The 17,417-nt window shown below is 39.7% G+C and overlaps 1 protein-coding gene across 2 annotated transcripts in view; it reads right to left on the bottom strand.

Annotated features, from left to right (window-relative positions):
• Positions 1–1,085: 1,085 nt before the first annotated feature.
• The window catches only part of GCLC (glutamate-cysteine ligase catalytic subunit), a 36,740-nt gene continuing 20,408 nt past the window's right edge, over positions 1,086–17,417 (bottom strand). The window contains exons 7-16 of one of the 2 annotated variants that reach the window (XM_041477338.1): positions 13,062–13,136; positions 12,053–12,169; positions 11,098–11,236; positions 10,463–10,575; positions 9,680–9,772; positions 8,856–8,960; positions 6,681–6,762; positions 6,480–6,583; positions 6,269–6,389; positions 1,086–2,780 (exon numbers count right to left, since the gene is read on the bottom strand). In XM_041477338.1, the coding sequence (XP_041333272.1) occupies positions 2,575–2,780; positions 6,269–6,389; positions 6,480–6,583; positions 6,681–6,762; positions 8,856–8,960; positions 9,680–9,772; positions 10,463–10,575; positions 11,098–11,236; positions 12,053–12,169; positions 13,062–13,136 (1,155 nt within the window). In that variant the 3' untranslated portion in view covers positions 1,086–2,574. The remainder of the gene's footprint in view (positions 2,781–6,268; positions 6,390–6,479; positions 6,584–6,680; positions 6,763–8,855; positions 8,961–9,679; positions 9,773–10,462; positions 10,576–11,097; positions 11,237–12,052; positions 12,170–13,061; positions 13,137–17,417) is intronic. The other variant, XM_041477339.1, reaches the window with a different exon arrangement.

The raw sequence follows: 17,417 nt of genomic DNA on the forward strand, positions 1-17,417 counted from the left end.
GCAGGCCATGATAAAAGCATGACTATAATAATCCAGAAACAAAGACACTTGAACATAAATAGTCTGATGCAAGAGAAAACTGGAATCGGATTTCATAGCATCAAGACCTCTGGAGATCACAATGGGATCTCCTAGCTGAAAACGGAGTGGAAGGCATGAAGTACATTACTGGGGCTCAACTGGGGCCAACACAATGACCACTGAAAGTGCCATGACTGATGCACAGTCAGTCTTTGGGCAAGGAATCAATCACAGTTCACCTCAGGTGCCTGATATTTCTTCCCCTCCCTTTGCTCACATGATTGATGGGAAGGTCATTATTTCAATGAAAGAATTTCATGACTGCAGAACCAAAAGTCCTGTATGCATAGCCCAAAGAGGTTTCTCATGCTCTCTGCAAAAGGCCAGCCAGGGCTTGAGGCTTGGACTAGGGTTTGCTTCTCTACCTCAGAGTGTGCGCAGAGCCACCAGAACAGAGTCACCTCTAAGCTGTATTCAAAGACGGTGGCAAAGCTTGCCCCCTGTCCCTGCAGCAACTCTGGTTTGCACTGACAGCCTTCACACTATAAAGAACAGGCTGGATCACATACCTGAACTCTTCATCTAGTGAATGTACAATGCTTAGACACTGCAACCATGCATGCCTCAAAAACCAGAAGCAGCTTTGTGTGTTTGATCTCACTCATCCCCTTCTGGAAACATGCACACAAGAAATCAGGAGGGAAACTTCCATCATAACAAAATGTTCTCTATCTTACAGGACACATATTTCGCCAGAAGGGAGATTCAATGTCAACTGAAAGGGAATAAGGACATGCATTGAAGCAGTACCAGCAGAAAACCATTACAATTATTTTAAGGGTTTTCCAAGCATGGTGGCTCATGCTGTGCAATCAGACAGATGTTACCATTTTAACAATAGCAAGGACTTCTTTGCTGTAGGAGTGTCAGACCATTTGTCTGAGTCCTGAGAAGCTCCACTGTGAACAAAGTAAGTCTGGGTGAGTTGCATACCTGCCAGGTATGCAACTCCTCCTTTTTTGAATCTAAAAATGTGGGTTCAAGTCATGCAAGTGACCAATACATACTGCAAATTTTATTTTTATTTCCTTATTACAGAAACTAAATTAGCATATGCCTACATCTTAATTAAAACAAATTCACCACTGCAGAGGAAGAGTATTCTTTTTATTCTCTAAAGCACACCTGTGAACACAGAATGAAGTGTAATTCAGTATGTGAAAGCTTCTTGGTGCACCTCTCACTGCAGTTTCTCCATTAGTTCTTTTAAAAAAATTCATTAGATCTTAGGTATTTTTATATGCTTCCATAAGCTTTGCATCTTCTACCGCTAATGCAATTCACTTTTAGAAATCAGTTAAGAAGCTAAATCAAAAAGGCCCCTTAAGTTTGCTTTATTTACAGATGCAATGGCTGAATTTAAATAGATTACAGTCACTCCCAGCACCAGCTTTCAATTTAAAGGATTAGTGCATTCCAAAATTTCTCTTTAAACTGTTTTCTAGAAGGAATTAAGTTGTCCATAACTACGGCTATGTAGGTAATCCCAGCCACCTACATAAATTACCTTATAGAAAATAAACATGCTGACAAAAATATTTATAATTAACAAATTGACAAAATGAGAAACTCAGCCTTCAGGAAGAATGGACAGAAGTTTGGTTTTGTGCTTCAGTCATTACTGACCATGGGAACAGCAGCAGTGTGAGAGAAGAGCAGTCAAGCAGGCTCAAGTCCAGAGCAGGTGTCTCTGGTTCCTTTGTGAAGAGAGCTGTATGTCCAGCTCTCATTTCCTCCTCCTTTTGACACATCTCCCATTACCACTTTTTTGTGAAATAATCGGGCAGATTTTCTGAACTGAGACATCATGCAGCTTATTTCAGAGGGGAAGAAAATAACTGCATCTGCAGGCAGGCTGACTTGCATTATCTGAATAAAGACAGATCTGTTCCTCTGAGTTTTAGAGTTTACAAGTGGATGAAGGTCTTGTGGCAACTGAGAAACTACTGTAAGATAAACAACTCGGATGCACATATATTTGTCTGTTCTTACATACTTTCAAAACCCAATGGAAGGAAGAAGTATCTGTGATTCAGGTAGATCCAGAAGGATTTTTTTTTCTTACACAATAAGGTAAATTACTTAGCACATTCCAGGTTAAAAAAATTACAGTAAACATTCAGTAACTGGAATGCATATAATATACAAGTACCATTACATTTACAAAGCTGTTCATGACAATTTTTCTATATTAAGCATAAAAAAGTTACAAGCTAATTCACAATAACCTTAGTTACAATGTTATTAAAATACATTGATGTTAATCATAAAAATATTTTACTATTTACATGTATATTGTATAAACCTTAACAATAAGAATATGCCTATTTAGGATGCCTTAAATGAATATTTAGGCAGATTGGCCCACTTTATAGTGCAGTATCCCTGTTTTGGTCTTCACACCATGAAACTGTACCAGATTCACAGTATCTTTGCTAGTGCTTTGCTAAAAGGCTTAATCTTTTTATTATTTAAGGAGCATTCATTCATTCATTACAAAGAGTCAGTTTTATTTCCACTTTGTTTCTTATTAAATCCTACCCCCAATAGTTCAGGACACTCTGCCTGGCCTTGAGCGATTTGGTTGCACTTCCACATAAGGCTGTAATTAATTTCATCAGTTATCACACTGTCCTGCTTGTAGTCCGGATGCTGTGCGATGAATTCCCTCATCCATCGAGCAACTGTCATTAATTCTCCTGTGGGCAAGAGGAAATTAAATTTCACAGTTTATACATCCAATTTAGCAGTAGAACACCTAGAGTTCTGTACATTATATACACAATGAGTAGTCCATGCTTCCATGAGAAATACATTCCTATACTTTTTGGTTTTCAAATATGGCTAAATTGCGGCACAATTAAGCTGGCATATCCCTGATGGTCTAAAAGACACTTATCTGGTGCAATTTTCCAACTTTCAGATGTTCCAATGACACAATGCAGAGAGACGCAGCAACTGGAACAGGTGCTACTAACAGATTGTACTGCAGAAGGTCTTAAACAGTTCATTTAACAGATAATCTGGCTGAGATGAATTCACAGACACCTCTGCACCACTACATTTATATAAAATAAGTTTGTAGTTGATCCATCCAACTGAGCTGCTAGTTTTGATCAGTCAACCTGGGCTTATTATTCTTTCTCCCTCTGGCAGCTACTCCAGCAAAAAATAGGCTGGTTCTCAATTACACCAATTTCTGGTTTGTACACAGTGCCTCTGCTTCACTCCACAGTTCTTGGGTTGGTCAGCAGGTACCTAAGGGCCCCCAGCACCTCTGTAAAAGGTCACTGAATGACACACACCACTTGCAGGAGACTGGTATCCCCATGAAGCAGCAGCTGGGGGCTGGCTGCACACCAGAGTCCAGGCTGCTGAATCTTGCTCCTGAATGCAGTACATGTAAGCAAACCTTAACTACTACAAGTTTAAGGTGAGTCTGACCGTTAAGACATTACGATGGGCTGATGGGATGCTCAAAGAGCCTAGAAAAACTTCCATGGCTAGCTACCAGAACATCAGCTTCACTGTGAGAGTGGAAAGAGTCAAGGGCTTCCACTACAGAAGTCTTTGGCTTAAGAATATTATAAAAAGCAAGAGGAATCAAGTTAGGGAAAGCATGAAGGAACACACAAATAAAAAAGTAAAAATAATCCGACATTATTTAAAAATATCCTAGCAGTGGTCTTGAACAGATGTACATGAAGATAAATCAGAAAAATTGCAGAAAAGTACTGGGAAGAAAAGAAGAATAAAAAAGGTTACTAGAAATCAAAATGTGCTTCAAAAAACAGAAGTAATGTTTTAAAGGAATGAGGCCAGAGTTTACACTTCTACATAAGAAGTCAGGAAAAAAATTACCGAAGAGGCTTTATTTGTTGAAGGCACTAAAAACTCAACATGAAAACTTTCTGACACCAACGAGAAGCAGGGGGCCTGCAGGAAAGTCAGTGGAGGCAGGAGATGAGCGAAGAAGGAAGAGACACGACTGAAGCGCCAGCCGTGCAGGCGCCGGCGCTGCCGCAGCCGGGCCGCGTCCAGCGCACAGCAACACGGACACCTAGCGGCCAGGCAGCCCCGCACCGGGAGCGCAGCCCGCAGCCCGCGCAGCTACCTACGGGACTATGGCACCACCGACCGACAAGGTGTGAGACACCTTCCAGGCAAGGAGAGGCAAAGGCAACTGTAAGTTCAGGAGCAGCAACATACTGGAGAGGTCCACACAATTATGAATGCTGATGACAAGTGAGCAGATAAACGTGATCCTACAACACAGGAACTAGAAGGCATATCATGGAATAACTGTGAAGAGCATTTAAACATGAAAAACTACAGAATTAGTTTTGTCAAAAAGCATATAATAGAAGTGTGTAATTTCTTATTATATGACTTTAGGGGGAGCAAAAGTGTAAGTGCTTCAAGAAAGGCAAGGCAAACATCATGGAAATCACATCTGTGAATGCTCATCAAGCTCTGTGATTACTGCACCGCAGGCAGCCAGGAGAGCACACCAGGACAAGGACCACTTGGTGCTGCTACCTCAGTACTGCTTTCATTAATAATTGGTGGTGGTCAGCAGTTGCCTAGCAGATCTGTAGAGTCTCACTGAGTGGTGGCAGTCACACACCAGCTATACACAGACCAGGAGGGTAATACCTTGCTGTGCTGCAGGAGAGGAGGTGACTGAAGCTCAAATGAATTATGCCAGGGAAGGCTACAGCAACTAAGGTGTTGGTGGTCTTAACTCATGAATGCTGTGCTCACCATTGGAGAAATCTGAAAAATGGCCACTTTTTGTGGATAGGACTCATACAAAATAGGCTGTGGATAAGGAACATTTGATTTAAGATAAAGAGTAAACTGGAATAATCCAAAGTTCACAACTGAGAAATATCATGGCACAGTAATACAATACCTAATGCTTTTTTATTCTGTGAATTCTAGCTCTTAAGAAGCTTCATTTAAAAGTCATTTCAGTTCGTAAGACCTGAACTATAAACCCTACACTCTTATCAACCTTACTCTCACAGCTTTTAGGTCTGTGTAAACACAGAAGCTGCCTTTTGCGATGACTGCAACTTTGCACCAGGTAGCAAAGCTTTTCTTTGGTGGGGAACACCTGCAGCTGGTCACTAGGCCTCAGGAAAAAGGCCTACTACAGTTATGGATTCCTTGTTTTCTCAAGATCACTTCTCTGAAGGAAAAGAGACCCCAAACAACAGATAAGGGAATGTTTAAAAGCATGTTACCATTCTGAAGAACTGCTGAAGTAGTGAATTACCAGGTAAGACAAAATCCTGATTTCCACCTCAGCTTTGGAAAGGTCTTTACCTAGAAGCTTCTACAGCAATTTTCAGGAATTAAAAAGGAATGCAGCACTTTAGTTTAAAACTGGGGTGGGGGGGGCGGTGGGGAAGAGGGCTAAGAAAAAACCCCATTATTGACTTAGGAGGCTATAATTAACTATCTAGCTGAATTTACATCAATGCAGTTATGCAGGGGATTTACACAGAAAAGTTAAAAAGTTGGTGCAGACTGAGCTAAGCACACAGCTCTGAATTAAGTTTAGCCTGCATCTTTTACTCATTACACTGCTGCATTTTAAGAAGAAATACAGTCATTATACACCTGTCTTGAAAAACATTGCAACATGGGAAAGACTGTGGAAGAGCCTGCTCTGCTCTGCCTTGAAGGAGTTCTGCTACTTACAGAAGGACCATATCAGTGAGCTAAAGTCTAGGTCCCATGGTCTAGCAGACCTGAGTTTACACTTTGGAGTCACACCAGTCGTATCAGGCAAGCTGTCAGACCCAGCCTTGAATACTCTTACAACACTCAAGTGACAAGGCAAAGTGGACTAGTGTATGTTTAAACTACTATAAAGTGGACAACACAGTGGCAAAACAGCAGTAAATGGTGTTGAAAAGCAAAATCGAGGACTGGGTACATACTACCCCCTAAACCATGATTGTTACTCTATCAATTACTCTGAATTTAAGTTCTAAAATGGATCACTAAACATTAAAGATCAAAAACAGACAGGACAACATTTAAGCCAGAGAACACACTCCAGTCCTTTGCTCTAATGATTCAACAGCTAATGAGACATCCACAGGTCCCATCAGTCTTATCCAACTGAAAGTAGAAAAATGTCAAGAAAGTCAATGTCCAAAAATATCAAACATACCAGAGGCTCTCTTTTTGATTAGCTTCAGATAGTTTAGGATGGTGCATCTTGTATCCACATCCACTTCCATGTTTTCAAGATAGGAATTCAAAATTGGGATCAAACCAGGAAAGACTCCTTCCTGTGAAAGATAACAGAATTAGCATAAAACACTCAGTCTGGTTTCTGGGAGGGTAGAACAGAATGTGTTCCAGGTAGAAGAGGCTATTACCTTCCCATTGATAATTGTGTCAATGCTCATTAAGGTGTACTCTTCTTTGTCAGTGCCTGTCCCATTCTGTGCAGAGCCACATCCATCCAAAACAGCATTTCCACCTTCGCGTGTGACAAAGGGAAAGGAAAAAAATGGTTAAAAGGCAAGACATGTTCTAAACAGCCACAACAATGTTAGTCAGATTACTTGATGTGATACCTTTGCATATATCTTTTCTGAAGTAAAACATTCCCTGTCGTACAGCATCTCTTTTCTGGGCCACCTTCATGTTTTCATCCACCTGGCAAAAAAAACATTTCAGAGATCTGCAACATTTTAGAAAAGCTGGATTCTACCAAACTGTCACATTTGTGTTTTGTAAGTTGAAATAGATACTGTATTTCTTACCATTTCATCACACAAGGTCAAACTGTGAAGCTAAATTTTATTTCATTCTTCAGTGTCCAGGACAAACCCACCAACAGATGACATTTTATGAAACTGGGTCTCCAGCAGAATAGGTAATGGTATCATGTTAGAGAACATGCTATGCTAATTTCAGTTTGGATGAAAACACAGGAACAGTTACAATTAACAGGTTACATCCCTTCTGGAAGACTACTTTGCATATTTCGATGCAATTTAACTAAGAATGAAAGAAAAAAATTTCAATTTCCCTAGCCATAATTTGCTGCTTTGATTAACAAAATCATCACTATCTTTAGAAGAATTATCACGGTATTAAACAAACATTCAGAAACAGCATTCAAGTAAGTTTGTATGAGAGTTGTATCTATTCCATCCCAAACATGTTAGCTATTTAAACTTAGATTGCCAGCAAAGAAAGTTCTTAATTTCAGGCTTCTCCTGAAAACTACAACATTTGCTCTGCGAATGACATAAGCATTGCTCTGTCTTTCTGGATGGAAGATTTTGTCAAAGTTCTTTGGTTGGTGTGTTCTCAGGGAATTAATTAACATCATACAGCTTCTGGACATTAGCTTTGCCATACTGTCTTCAGAAAAAGAGATATAATTTGCTGAATTCTTTGTCTGATATTTAACTAAAGGCTATGCAAAATCTTCATTTACTTCTTACCTTTCAAACCTTTGTTTTCAATTAATTTTATATTATGAAACCTATTTACACAACAGGTTGCTTTGAAAGTTTGAAAGAACTCCAGTCCCAGCTGATGAGTGTTCAACCACATTCAATCAGACAGCCAAGATTAGTGTGAGATTAGCCCCATAACCCCCTATTATTTTACTTGAAAGAGGCAGGCTTACCAATGGTTGTGCAATTCTGTGTTGTATTACCTGCCAAATTGCTTGGCAAGCTCAAGCAATTTTAAGCCCCCCAGCGCTCCAATTCTGTTCAGGTTCTTTCACCACCTGATCTCTTATTCATTCTTAACTGGCAGTTAAAAGTTTTGTGCTTTTGAGACACTCAAATAACAATGTATTTATGTAATCTAACTGCTAAATTGCTGGATTATTCATGGAGTCTGAACTCCCTGACATCTCCTTTTAGAAGTCATACCAAATCATACCATGTATGTATGGCATGATTACTGTAAATTTACAACTTCAATATTTTTCTCCATTTCAATTAAAAAAACTCTATGAAAGCCACTGGTATCGATACCTATGGCTATGCTGGATTTTCTAGCATAGTGTCAAAAGCCTCCTGCCCTTCAAGATCTTTTTTAAAGCTACCTATAACATCACAGGAGCATCCATCTAAAAAGACATTTTTTGGTAAAGTGCCTCAGAAAAAGGACATGCAAGGACAGTTTGACACAAAACAGTTCAGCAGTTGTGAGGGCAAGATTAAGGAAAAAGTACATTTTGCATGGCTTGTCTGTCTAAAGACAAGCCACAGTTGTGACCAGAATCAGCAGTGTTTGTTTCCAGTCAAATCCTGTGTAACACTAAGCATGCTGAATTCCTCCTTTCCCTCCCCACTAGATATAAACAAAACACAGAGTAAGAGCATCAGACATAGGCAATATTCATGTTAAGATAAGTCTAAAGTTTTTGAGTTCCACATATTTCTCCTCTCCATGTAAAAATGGGGGAAACATGCCCTTTCCCAGCCTCAAAACAGCCCTGTGACAATGCTATTTCTTAACATTTCTGCAGTAGTTCCATGCCAGGCACCACAGAAATTCCTACAGCATTTGTTGATGTTTAATTCCATGAGACAGCAGTAAAATATTTGTTTAATATTGTAGAGTTTACATTAATTCAAAGTACTGGTACAGATGAAAACTGACAGGAAGAGAAAAATGACTGTTCTGTAAGTGGACAAATATTATTTCCTAGCTTGCAGGGGATAAAAATCAGACTTGATGCATTACATTTAGCTCTAACAGATCTGATCTTTCACACCTACCTTGGACAAAGGAATGAGAAAGTCCAGTTTATATGACAGAATCACTCTGGTTAGCAATACCACAAACACAACATAAGCAGAGTTCTCGAAGTCTGTTAACTGGACCTAGACATGAAAGGAGTAGAGATTCAATTACTTTAGTGGGAACACACTCATGCAAGGACAGTCTGGACCAGCTGACTCCGATGTTCATGCTGGCACTTGTGTTCACACACGCTGTACTCGCCGAGGGGCGATCCACGTGTGCAATCACCAGCAGTGACTTCCAGCGCACAAAGCACGCACATGCTGCAACAAACTCAACCCTGCAATTCGATGCAAAGCACATTTGTGTTTCAAAATACTAACAACCTGCACCTTCAGGCTCTCTAATTACAGAAGTATAGCAGCATTTAAATTTCCACTCTAAAAGGATTAAATTCAGAGAGCTTATAAACAGACAACTATAGAATAAAAGCACTTTGTGAAAAAACCAGAACTGTGACAGTGGAATTGTTCAGTACCAGGAAATGTACTAGAGAAATACAGTCTCTAGAAGCTAAATGGGGCTTTGTTTGCTGCTGCTTTAATACAAGCCTAATTCCTTTCCCCATCACCCCAAATCCATTAGCATGCATTGATGTACTGCAGTGGATTCTCCTGTCAGTTACATTCCCACAGTCCATGTCAGATTAAATAGTGCTGTCCACTTCACTTGCATCTAGCAAATCAAAGGGGAGAAAACACAGCACAAGTAACAGGAGTTTGATACTGGATGGCAGAATGCCTGGTACTTTTCCACTTAAAAGGAAATGTGCTCTTGTACATACTGATGTCTTCCTTACCTCCATAGGTCTGAATTCCACTCTCCATCCAATATCTGAATTTGGAGGTGGTGGCTTAAACCTCATTGTCTGCCAGTTTGTAGACTGAATATTCTGCAAAGCACATGAAATAATCTGTCACAATCAAGATGCACATCATTCTATAATATAATTGAAGAAAAATAAGCAGATAACTAGAGTCTTAGTGTTTTCCATGGAACAGCGTAGCAGATTAGAGAAGTGGTTCCCAAGTAAGTGCTGTAATTTCCTAAAGCCCACAGTACAACTACCCAACCTAGGAGCAAATACGTTGTACTTTCTCATGCTGTTTTGATTGACTGTTATGTACAAGATACTAAGGGACTGGCATGCAGCTGACTTTATTTTTTCATGAGGGGCTGACACATCCTGAACTAAAAAGGCCTAACATTACCACAGCTATTACCCCATAAAGCTGCAAAAGAGAGATTTCTACATAAATGAAATATAAACCAGGTTTCAGGAAGCTTTAAAAATTGACAGTTCCCCTTAACATTTATATACATAGCTATAGGCTCATTTATATACATAGCATAGGCTCTTCATATTTTATTTAGTTTAAAGTATAAGCTATCACCTTCTAAATAAAAGATAAAATGAATGACTTTGCAGCTTACAACTGCAAAGTCATATGCTAAAACTACCTCAAGTGAAAAATTAACAAAAAATTCTTAGCTAATACAACCATCCTCCAATTTAGTATTATGAAGATAAGCAATTATATATATATCTATATTTATTAAATTCCTCTAAATTAGACATAACCTCAAAATGGTCGGATTCATTTGCATCATCTAGATGTATTTTCTCCTCAAACAAAGTCAATGGGTCTCGAATGAACAAGTGTGCAATATGCTGTGCCAAAAGGTGGTCAATACCTACAAAATGAAAATTCAAACAAAAATTCATACATATCAAAACAGGCTCCAGGAATTTTTTTTTTTTTCAAGACTGAAAACATCTAACACTGCAGTGCTACCTCAGCCCACCACATCCTGTTACAGTGATGACTTCAGGAAGGAAGGAAATGATTAAAAAGAGCAAAAACCCCCAAATCAAACAGGCTCTTGTTTGGAAATGGCAGTATTGGTGCAGCTACCATTCTTCCCGTTTTCTGATGCATTCTGTGCCCTGTTTCCTAAACCAGTTCGGCTCTCTCCATAAAAATAAAACATTAATTCCAGCTTGAGAAACTCAGTTTGTTGCATTAGGGACAGTTTCTGTTACAAATGAATCCTTTTTAAACAACTCTCAAGACCACTCTGCACAGCTACTTCCTGAGTATGAGTCACTCTTGAGAGCTGCACAGTGTTTGTAACAAACAACAACAAAAACCGTAAAATATCCCCACATACTGCAAACATAATTCTTAACCTGCTCATAATGAAGCAAACACTTACCTTCCTTTATTAGGTGCTCGTAGATATCTTTGTCTATTGTCAAATCAATGTCATTGTATTTCTCACCACATTCAGATAGATAACTGTCTATGGAATCATATCTGGATTTACTGATTCTATAATGGTTGTTCTTCAGTGGCTATATAATTTAAGAATACAATATTTTAACAGCTTGTTAACAATGTTACCTAAGTTTTGCTCACTAATGACACTTATGTTGAGAATTATTATCCTATTTAAAAACCCCTACCACCTCAATTAAAATTATTAAAAGCACGAGTCTTAAATAGGCTCAATATAAAGTGATTCTGGAATTATGACTATTTTGTTTGCAGACATATATACCTGAGCAAAAAATTAGTCATCACACATTTACTAGAATTCTCTAGATGTAGAAATGTTTTCCTGATGTAATATGCCATCACCTCAAGCACCTGGCAGTAAACATATACCAGCTGTTCACTATGTGCACACTATTAGAAATGCCCTTAAAATAAGTAGTTCAAGAAATATTTCAAGTAAATTAAAAAACTATTTATTTTATGTAATTTTCTAAGTGCATTGAATGAAAATTCCTGCTTAGAGAAACTCTACAAGTTCTGATACCTAACTCTCTTGATTTAGTTCTAGTTTATACTACTCAGCAGCACCCACTATTTAATCTAGTGCAATTTTTGCCTTTTGGGCTCAAACATAAATTAGAAAGTTTCATCACTGGGGCCCTTTTCAGCCAGCTGTGGAAGACTGGGATTCCATACCTAATTAAAAATATGTCTTTGTTAACACAAACTGACCAACCAAGGCGAGTGTTTACACCATCTTTCCTGTATTTACCACAAAGACCATCACATTCCCTCACTAGGGATTTGATAAGCACAAGCAGAATCTGATGCTAAAGGGGATTTAACTTTTTTGCCCAAAAAACCCCAGACAGCTACTAGGTACCCTGACTGACCTCCAGTCCTCGCTCCTCGCGCGTTCGATCGTCCACGGAAGCGGAGATCACTCCCCAGCGACAGTCAATGTCAGACACGTAGCCTCTGTAGAATGGAGACGCGGCACTCAACGCCATCTAAAATGGAACAGCCTGACATCAAAACAAAGGACAGGCCAAGGAACCAAAAGCAAAAATTCAACCCCACTGGAAAGGGATCCAGAAGGAACTGAAGTATATATATTTCAGTTTAACATCCAGCCAAAGCCTGTATAACCAGAAATATCTCAACTCCTGCCTCCTAAAAATGCCTGGGTCAAGCGTTAGCATTCCTTGAAGCGGCTTCTGACACTCTCCAAATGTTTCACCTCTACAGATCAGCATTTAAGGAATGCAAAAATTACACTGGCAGAAGCACTTTTGAGACAAATCAGCAAGTATTCTGCTTGCTCACTTCCGAAGTTCACCTGGCAATTATTTTATTTTGTTTAGTTTTGTTTGGCCAAGCACCTTAGTAACATAGCTGGAACATACCTCACTCAGGGCAGGATCTACTCATCACTCAGACCAGACAGATACTTTAGTTTCATAACTCCTGTTACAAACAGTTGTTTATGACAACATGCTTATAAATCGGGACAGATTTAAACAACTTAAGCTGAAATCCTCTGTAGCACCACAAGGTTTTCAACACTAGTTGAAAAATCAAAAATTGTTTTGAGCAGCAAGCTTGCCTTGCTTTCATGGAATCTGCCCAAATCTATTTCTAAAACTATTCAGCAAGAGTCTCACACATGTGGGAGTGAGAGCAGAGGGGAAGAAATAGACACAAGGACCAAGAAGGAACAGACATTATCTGTTTTAGGTGTCATTTGCACATTAAATAGTTAACATGACTCACATGGCAACCTAGAAAGAGTCTTCTCCCAGAGTACCCAATTTGTGAGCTTGCAACTTGGGTATTATTTTTTTAATATATAGTGGATTCTGCTACTAAGAAGAGTTCCTCTGACAGATGTCCATTACTTACCACAATGGGACAAATCGTAGCTAGCTGATCATAGAGATACCTTGCTTCGGAAATGCTGCAAGCCTGAAAAGTTACCTGTTGGAAGATGTACAGTTGCTATCAAATTTCTGTCACCATACAACAAGCACAGTCTTCCTAGATTTAAAATCAAGTATATATTAAAATTATTCATATACTAAAAATTTTAGGGTTTTTTGTTTGGTTTTGTGTGGTTTTTCCCCCTAAGTCTCAGACACATTTCTGCCCCACCTATCAGTAGCATTTATATTACAAGCTTCTTTCCATACACTTCCATGTTCATTAAAAGATTTCAGACCATAATGCTTCTACGGTGAGGCTGAATATACAAGCACTTGCCAGAATCAAAAAAAACTGAGTTAACATCTAGAATACACATGGGTGAGTAATGCACCTTCAGGAAGTAAGCCAGGAACCTACTTACTTAGAACAACAGTCAAGACTCTATTGTAGATTTAACATTTGTTTTATGTGACGCGAATCCTGTTTTAAAGAACATTTCAAGATACCTTTGATCCTGAAAAACTGTGGGGAAAAAAACGAGTATCTGTGTGTCTACTGTAATTTTCATTATATTAAAAAAAAAGTCCATCTTTTTCTGTATCAGAGGCTAGAACCCAGCAAAAAAATAGAAAATAAATATTATTTGCAGAAGGCATTAGTGCTTTGGAAGCCCTACCACAGATAGGCCACTGGAATAGGTAACTCCTTTGTAATATTTTTGTGACATTTACTCAGAGCAGCATCAAACAAATACACATTTCTAGTAGCAGACCTGACCCTCTAGACTTTGTAAACCAACACTTCATGAATTTAAAATATGCACAGAGTGATCAGTCTCAAAACTCCCTTTGTCTTCACAGGTTATGTATTCACAGATCAGAAAAAAATTTAGATGGGAACGTACACCTGTACTATCATAACATTATACAAGAGACTTCAGCTCTAAATCAACATCTCTGCTTGCTGTCCTGAAGAATTCCAGTTGTACACAGGCTTTCCTCTTCCAAGGATAGTAATTGAATGACCCACAAAACACAAATTTTCATCTCAGCTTGCCACTAAACCAAACTGAACCTCAAGAAAGACTACAAAATAATCCAACCAACAAATCCCTCCAAAACTCCTAAGCTCACTGGTGCTTCAGTGATGGATTTTTTGGGGGGTGTTGATGATGATGATATTGGGGAAATATGGGATTTATTTGTGTTTGTCTTTTTAAATCTTCATCCAATATTCATTAAAACATCCCAAATTACAAAACAGCTGTGCTGTGGATAAAATATTCCTTCTGTGTCTATCCTCCAAGTGGCTTGTTTTGTTGTTTTTCAGAAAAAAGCAAACAAACAAAAACCTAGGTGGTTAAAAGACAAGACTAAGTAATTATCTCGCAGAAAAGCAGGTAAGTATTATTTCTCATCATTAATTTTGGACATTCAACACTAGAGAGCTAGCCTTGAAGTGGGGGTGGGTTGACAGAACACCTACACTCTTACCCCAGACAGTGATATTTGCTTCCTCTTTCCTTTTATGTTTATTCCAAACCACATCAAATCTGAGATTCAACACGGTTTCTAGGCAAATGTCCCATCAGAGAGGAAAAGGGCATGGCTATCTTCTCCAGAAGGGCTACATGCTCTGCCAGTGCAGGCCATCCCAGCCCAAGCTCATCAGGACATTATTTTTACCTCTGGAAATGCATCAAACCAAGTTGTAGCCTGGAGTGCAGTACAAAAAAAGGAACAAAAACCAAACCAACAGACCACCCCCAAACACGAAAGGGAGTATATATGCTACAAATTACCTTACAAAATAGGTGGGCAATACATGTTTTCTTCTAGCCAGTTATCAGGAATTATCAGTTGATACAGAAGCAGCTGCCAGCCTTTTCATTTTCCCTTTGATGATTACAGGGCTACCAATTTTGAATTTGGCCACTTATTACCATAATGTAATAATAAAATGTAGCAGTATGCAAGAGTAAAATAGTACTCCTTTAATAATGTTTTTAAAATTCATACAATGACTGAATAAGGCTGGATTTCTTTTATTGATCTTAAATAAGAGATGGTATAAAATAAACCATGGCAAAGTAACACCTTGTAAAACCACAGAGTATTATGTACACTTCACTATCTCATCAGGTATCTCACCCTGATTTACCCTAGTGACAAGAAACCATATGTAGCACTGGTTGAGAACTTTTATTTATACAGCTTCTGTAGTTTCTCAAAGGGAGTGCTTTTTATGAGGTTTTTTCCTGTCCTTGCTATGAAACAAGAAGAGTCTAGAGAATCCTATAGAGAGTTAACACTAGCCTCTTCCTAGCTCTGCTTCCAAGACTGTGGTGGCAACGGGCACATTTTATCAAGAGTCAAATACACCATGATTACCTAAGGTGTTACTGCCCAGCATCAGAGAAACATTTAAAGCAAACAAAAAATGAAAGGATTAAAGCATTCTTAATATTCAGCACCTGGATTTAAAGGGAAGATACTGCAAGACAGGAATAACTCAGGCAAATTACTAAAAAACACAGAAAGTGGGCATGTTCAAATGAGAGAAAACAGAATCAAAAACATCTTCCATCACACAGTCAGAGAAGACAATTACCCACAGGGATTTGGTAATTTGTGGTACAAGCAGTGAGAAGACAACTCCTTAGCAGATAGCTAAAAATATTTAAGAATGAGAAACTTCATATAGGAGTTCATGATGTTTGTAAATGAAATCAAATTAAACAAAAGCAGAAAGCTACTCATTTTTAAAAACATTCCCACAACCTCTTCCGCTCCCTGCTTTTGCTGTTCTAAGGTGCAGAAGAAGGAAAACACCCAAATGAGTAACTAAAAAACCTCTCCCATTTCTACAAGACAGCTCAGTTTCCATCTCTGCGGCGTCCTTTGGTCATGCCTAAAAGATGACCAGAGTAGAGGATGACTTTTCACACCCAAAAAATTGCTGGAGTTTCAGGAGCAGGTGCTTGATCAAATGTGGTTTGACCAGTTCAAGAAACTGTCTCAGCCAGTCATTCAATTATGTTTGAGTATTAGCAAAAAAAATTAGAAAAAAATCCCCATAAAGCAAGTGAATAAACCTGGTGGTATTGGACTGACCCTGGCTGGATGCCAGATATCCACCAAAACCATTGAATCACTCCCCTCTTTTGCTGGACAGGGAAGAGAAAATGTAACAGAAGGCTTAAGGATCAAGGTAATGCCAGGGAGACAACACAGAATCAGCAAGACTGGAAAAGACCTCTGAGATCACTGAGTCCAGCCTATGAACACCACCTGGCCAACTAGACCATGGCACTGAGTGCACATCCAGTACTTCCTTAAAAACCTCCAGGTACAGTGGCTCCACCACCTCCCTGGTGGGAGCCCATTCCAGTATCTAATCACCCCTTCTCTGAAGAATTTCTTCCTGATGTCCAACCTAAACTTCCCTAGGTCCAGCTTGAAGCCATTTCCTCTTGTCCTGGCACTGGCTGCCTGAGAGAAGAGGCCAACCCCAGCCTGGCTCCAGCCTCCTTTCAGGCAGCTGCAGACAGTGGTAGGGTCTCCCCTGAGCCTCCTCCTCTCCAGCTTCCTCAGCTGCTCCTCCCAGGACATGTGCTCCAGACCCTTCACCAGCTCCATTTCCCTTCCCTGGGCTCACTCCAGCCCCTCAATGTCCTTCTCATGGTGAGGGGCCCAGAACTGGACCCAGCACTGGAGCTGTGGCCTCAGCAGTGCTGAGTACAGGGGGACAATCCCTGCCCTGCTCCTGCTGGCCACTCTATTGCTGACACAGGCCAGGATGCCACTGGCCTTCCTGGCCATCTGGGCACACACTGACTCATGATCAGCTGAATGTCAACCAGCACCCCAGGTCCTCTTCCACCAGGCAGCTTTCCAGCCACTCTGTCCCCAGCTTGAGCTCTACGTGGGCTTGTGGCGGCCAAAGTGCAGGATCCAGCACTTTGTCTTACTGAACCACATACAGCTGGCCTTGTCCTATTGATCCAACCTGTCCAGGTTCCTCTGCAGAGCCTTCCTACTCTCCAGCAGATCAACACTGATCCAACTCGGTGTGGTGGAGATCACTCACCAATTACTGTCGCAGGAAAAACAAATATAACTAGGGGAAATTAAATGAATTTATAACAAGTCAAATCAGAGTAGAACAATGAGAAATATAAACTAAATCTTAAAATTCACTTCACTCCCAAATTCTCTACTTCCTCCCCTCCCAGCAGTGCAAGAGAATGAGGAATGACTGGTCAGTTTGTCTCTGCTGCTCCTTCCCCCTCAGGGGGAGGACTCCAAACACTCTTGCTTCAGTGTGCGGTCCTTT

Source organism: Pyrgilauda ruficollis, unplaced genomic scaffold, assembly GCF_017590135.1.
Source record: "Pyrgilauda ruficollis isolate IOZ18807 unplaced genomic scaffold, ASM1759013v1 scaffold40, whole genome shotgun sequence".
NCBI lineage: Eukaryota > Metazoa > Chordata > Aves > Passeriformes > Passeridae > Pyrgilauda > Pyrgilauda ruficollis.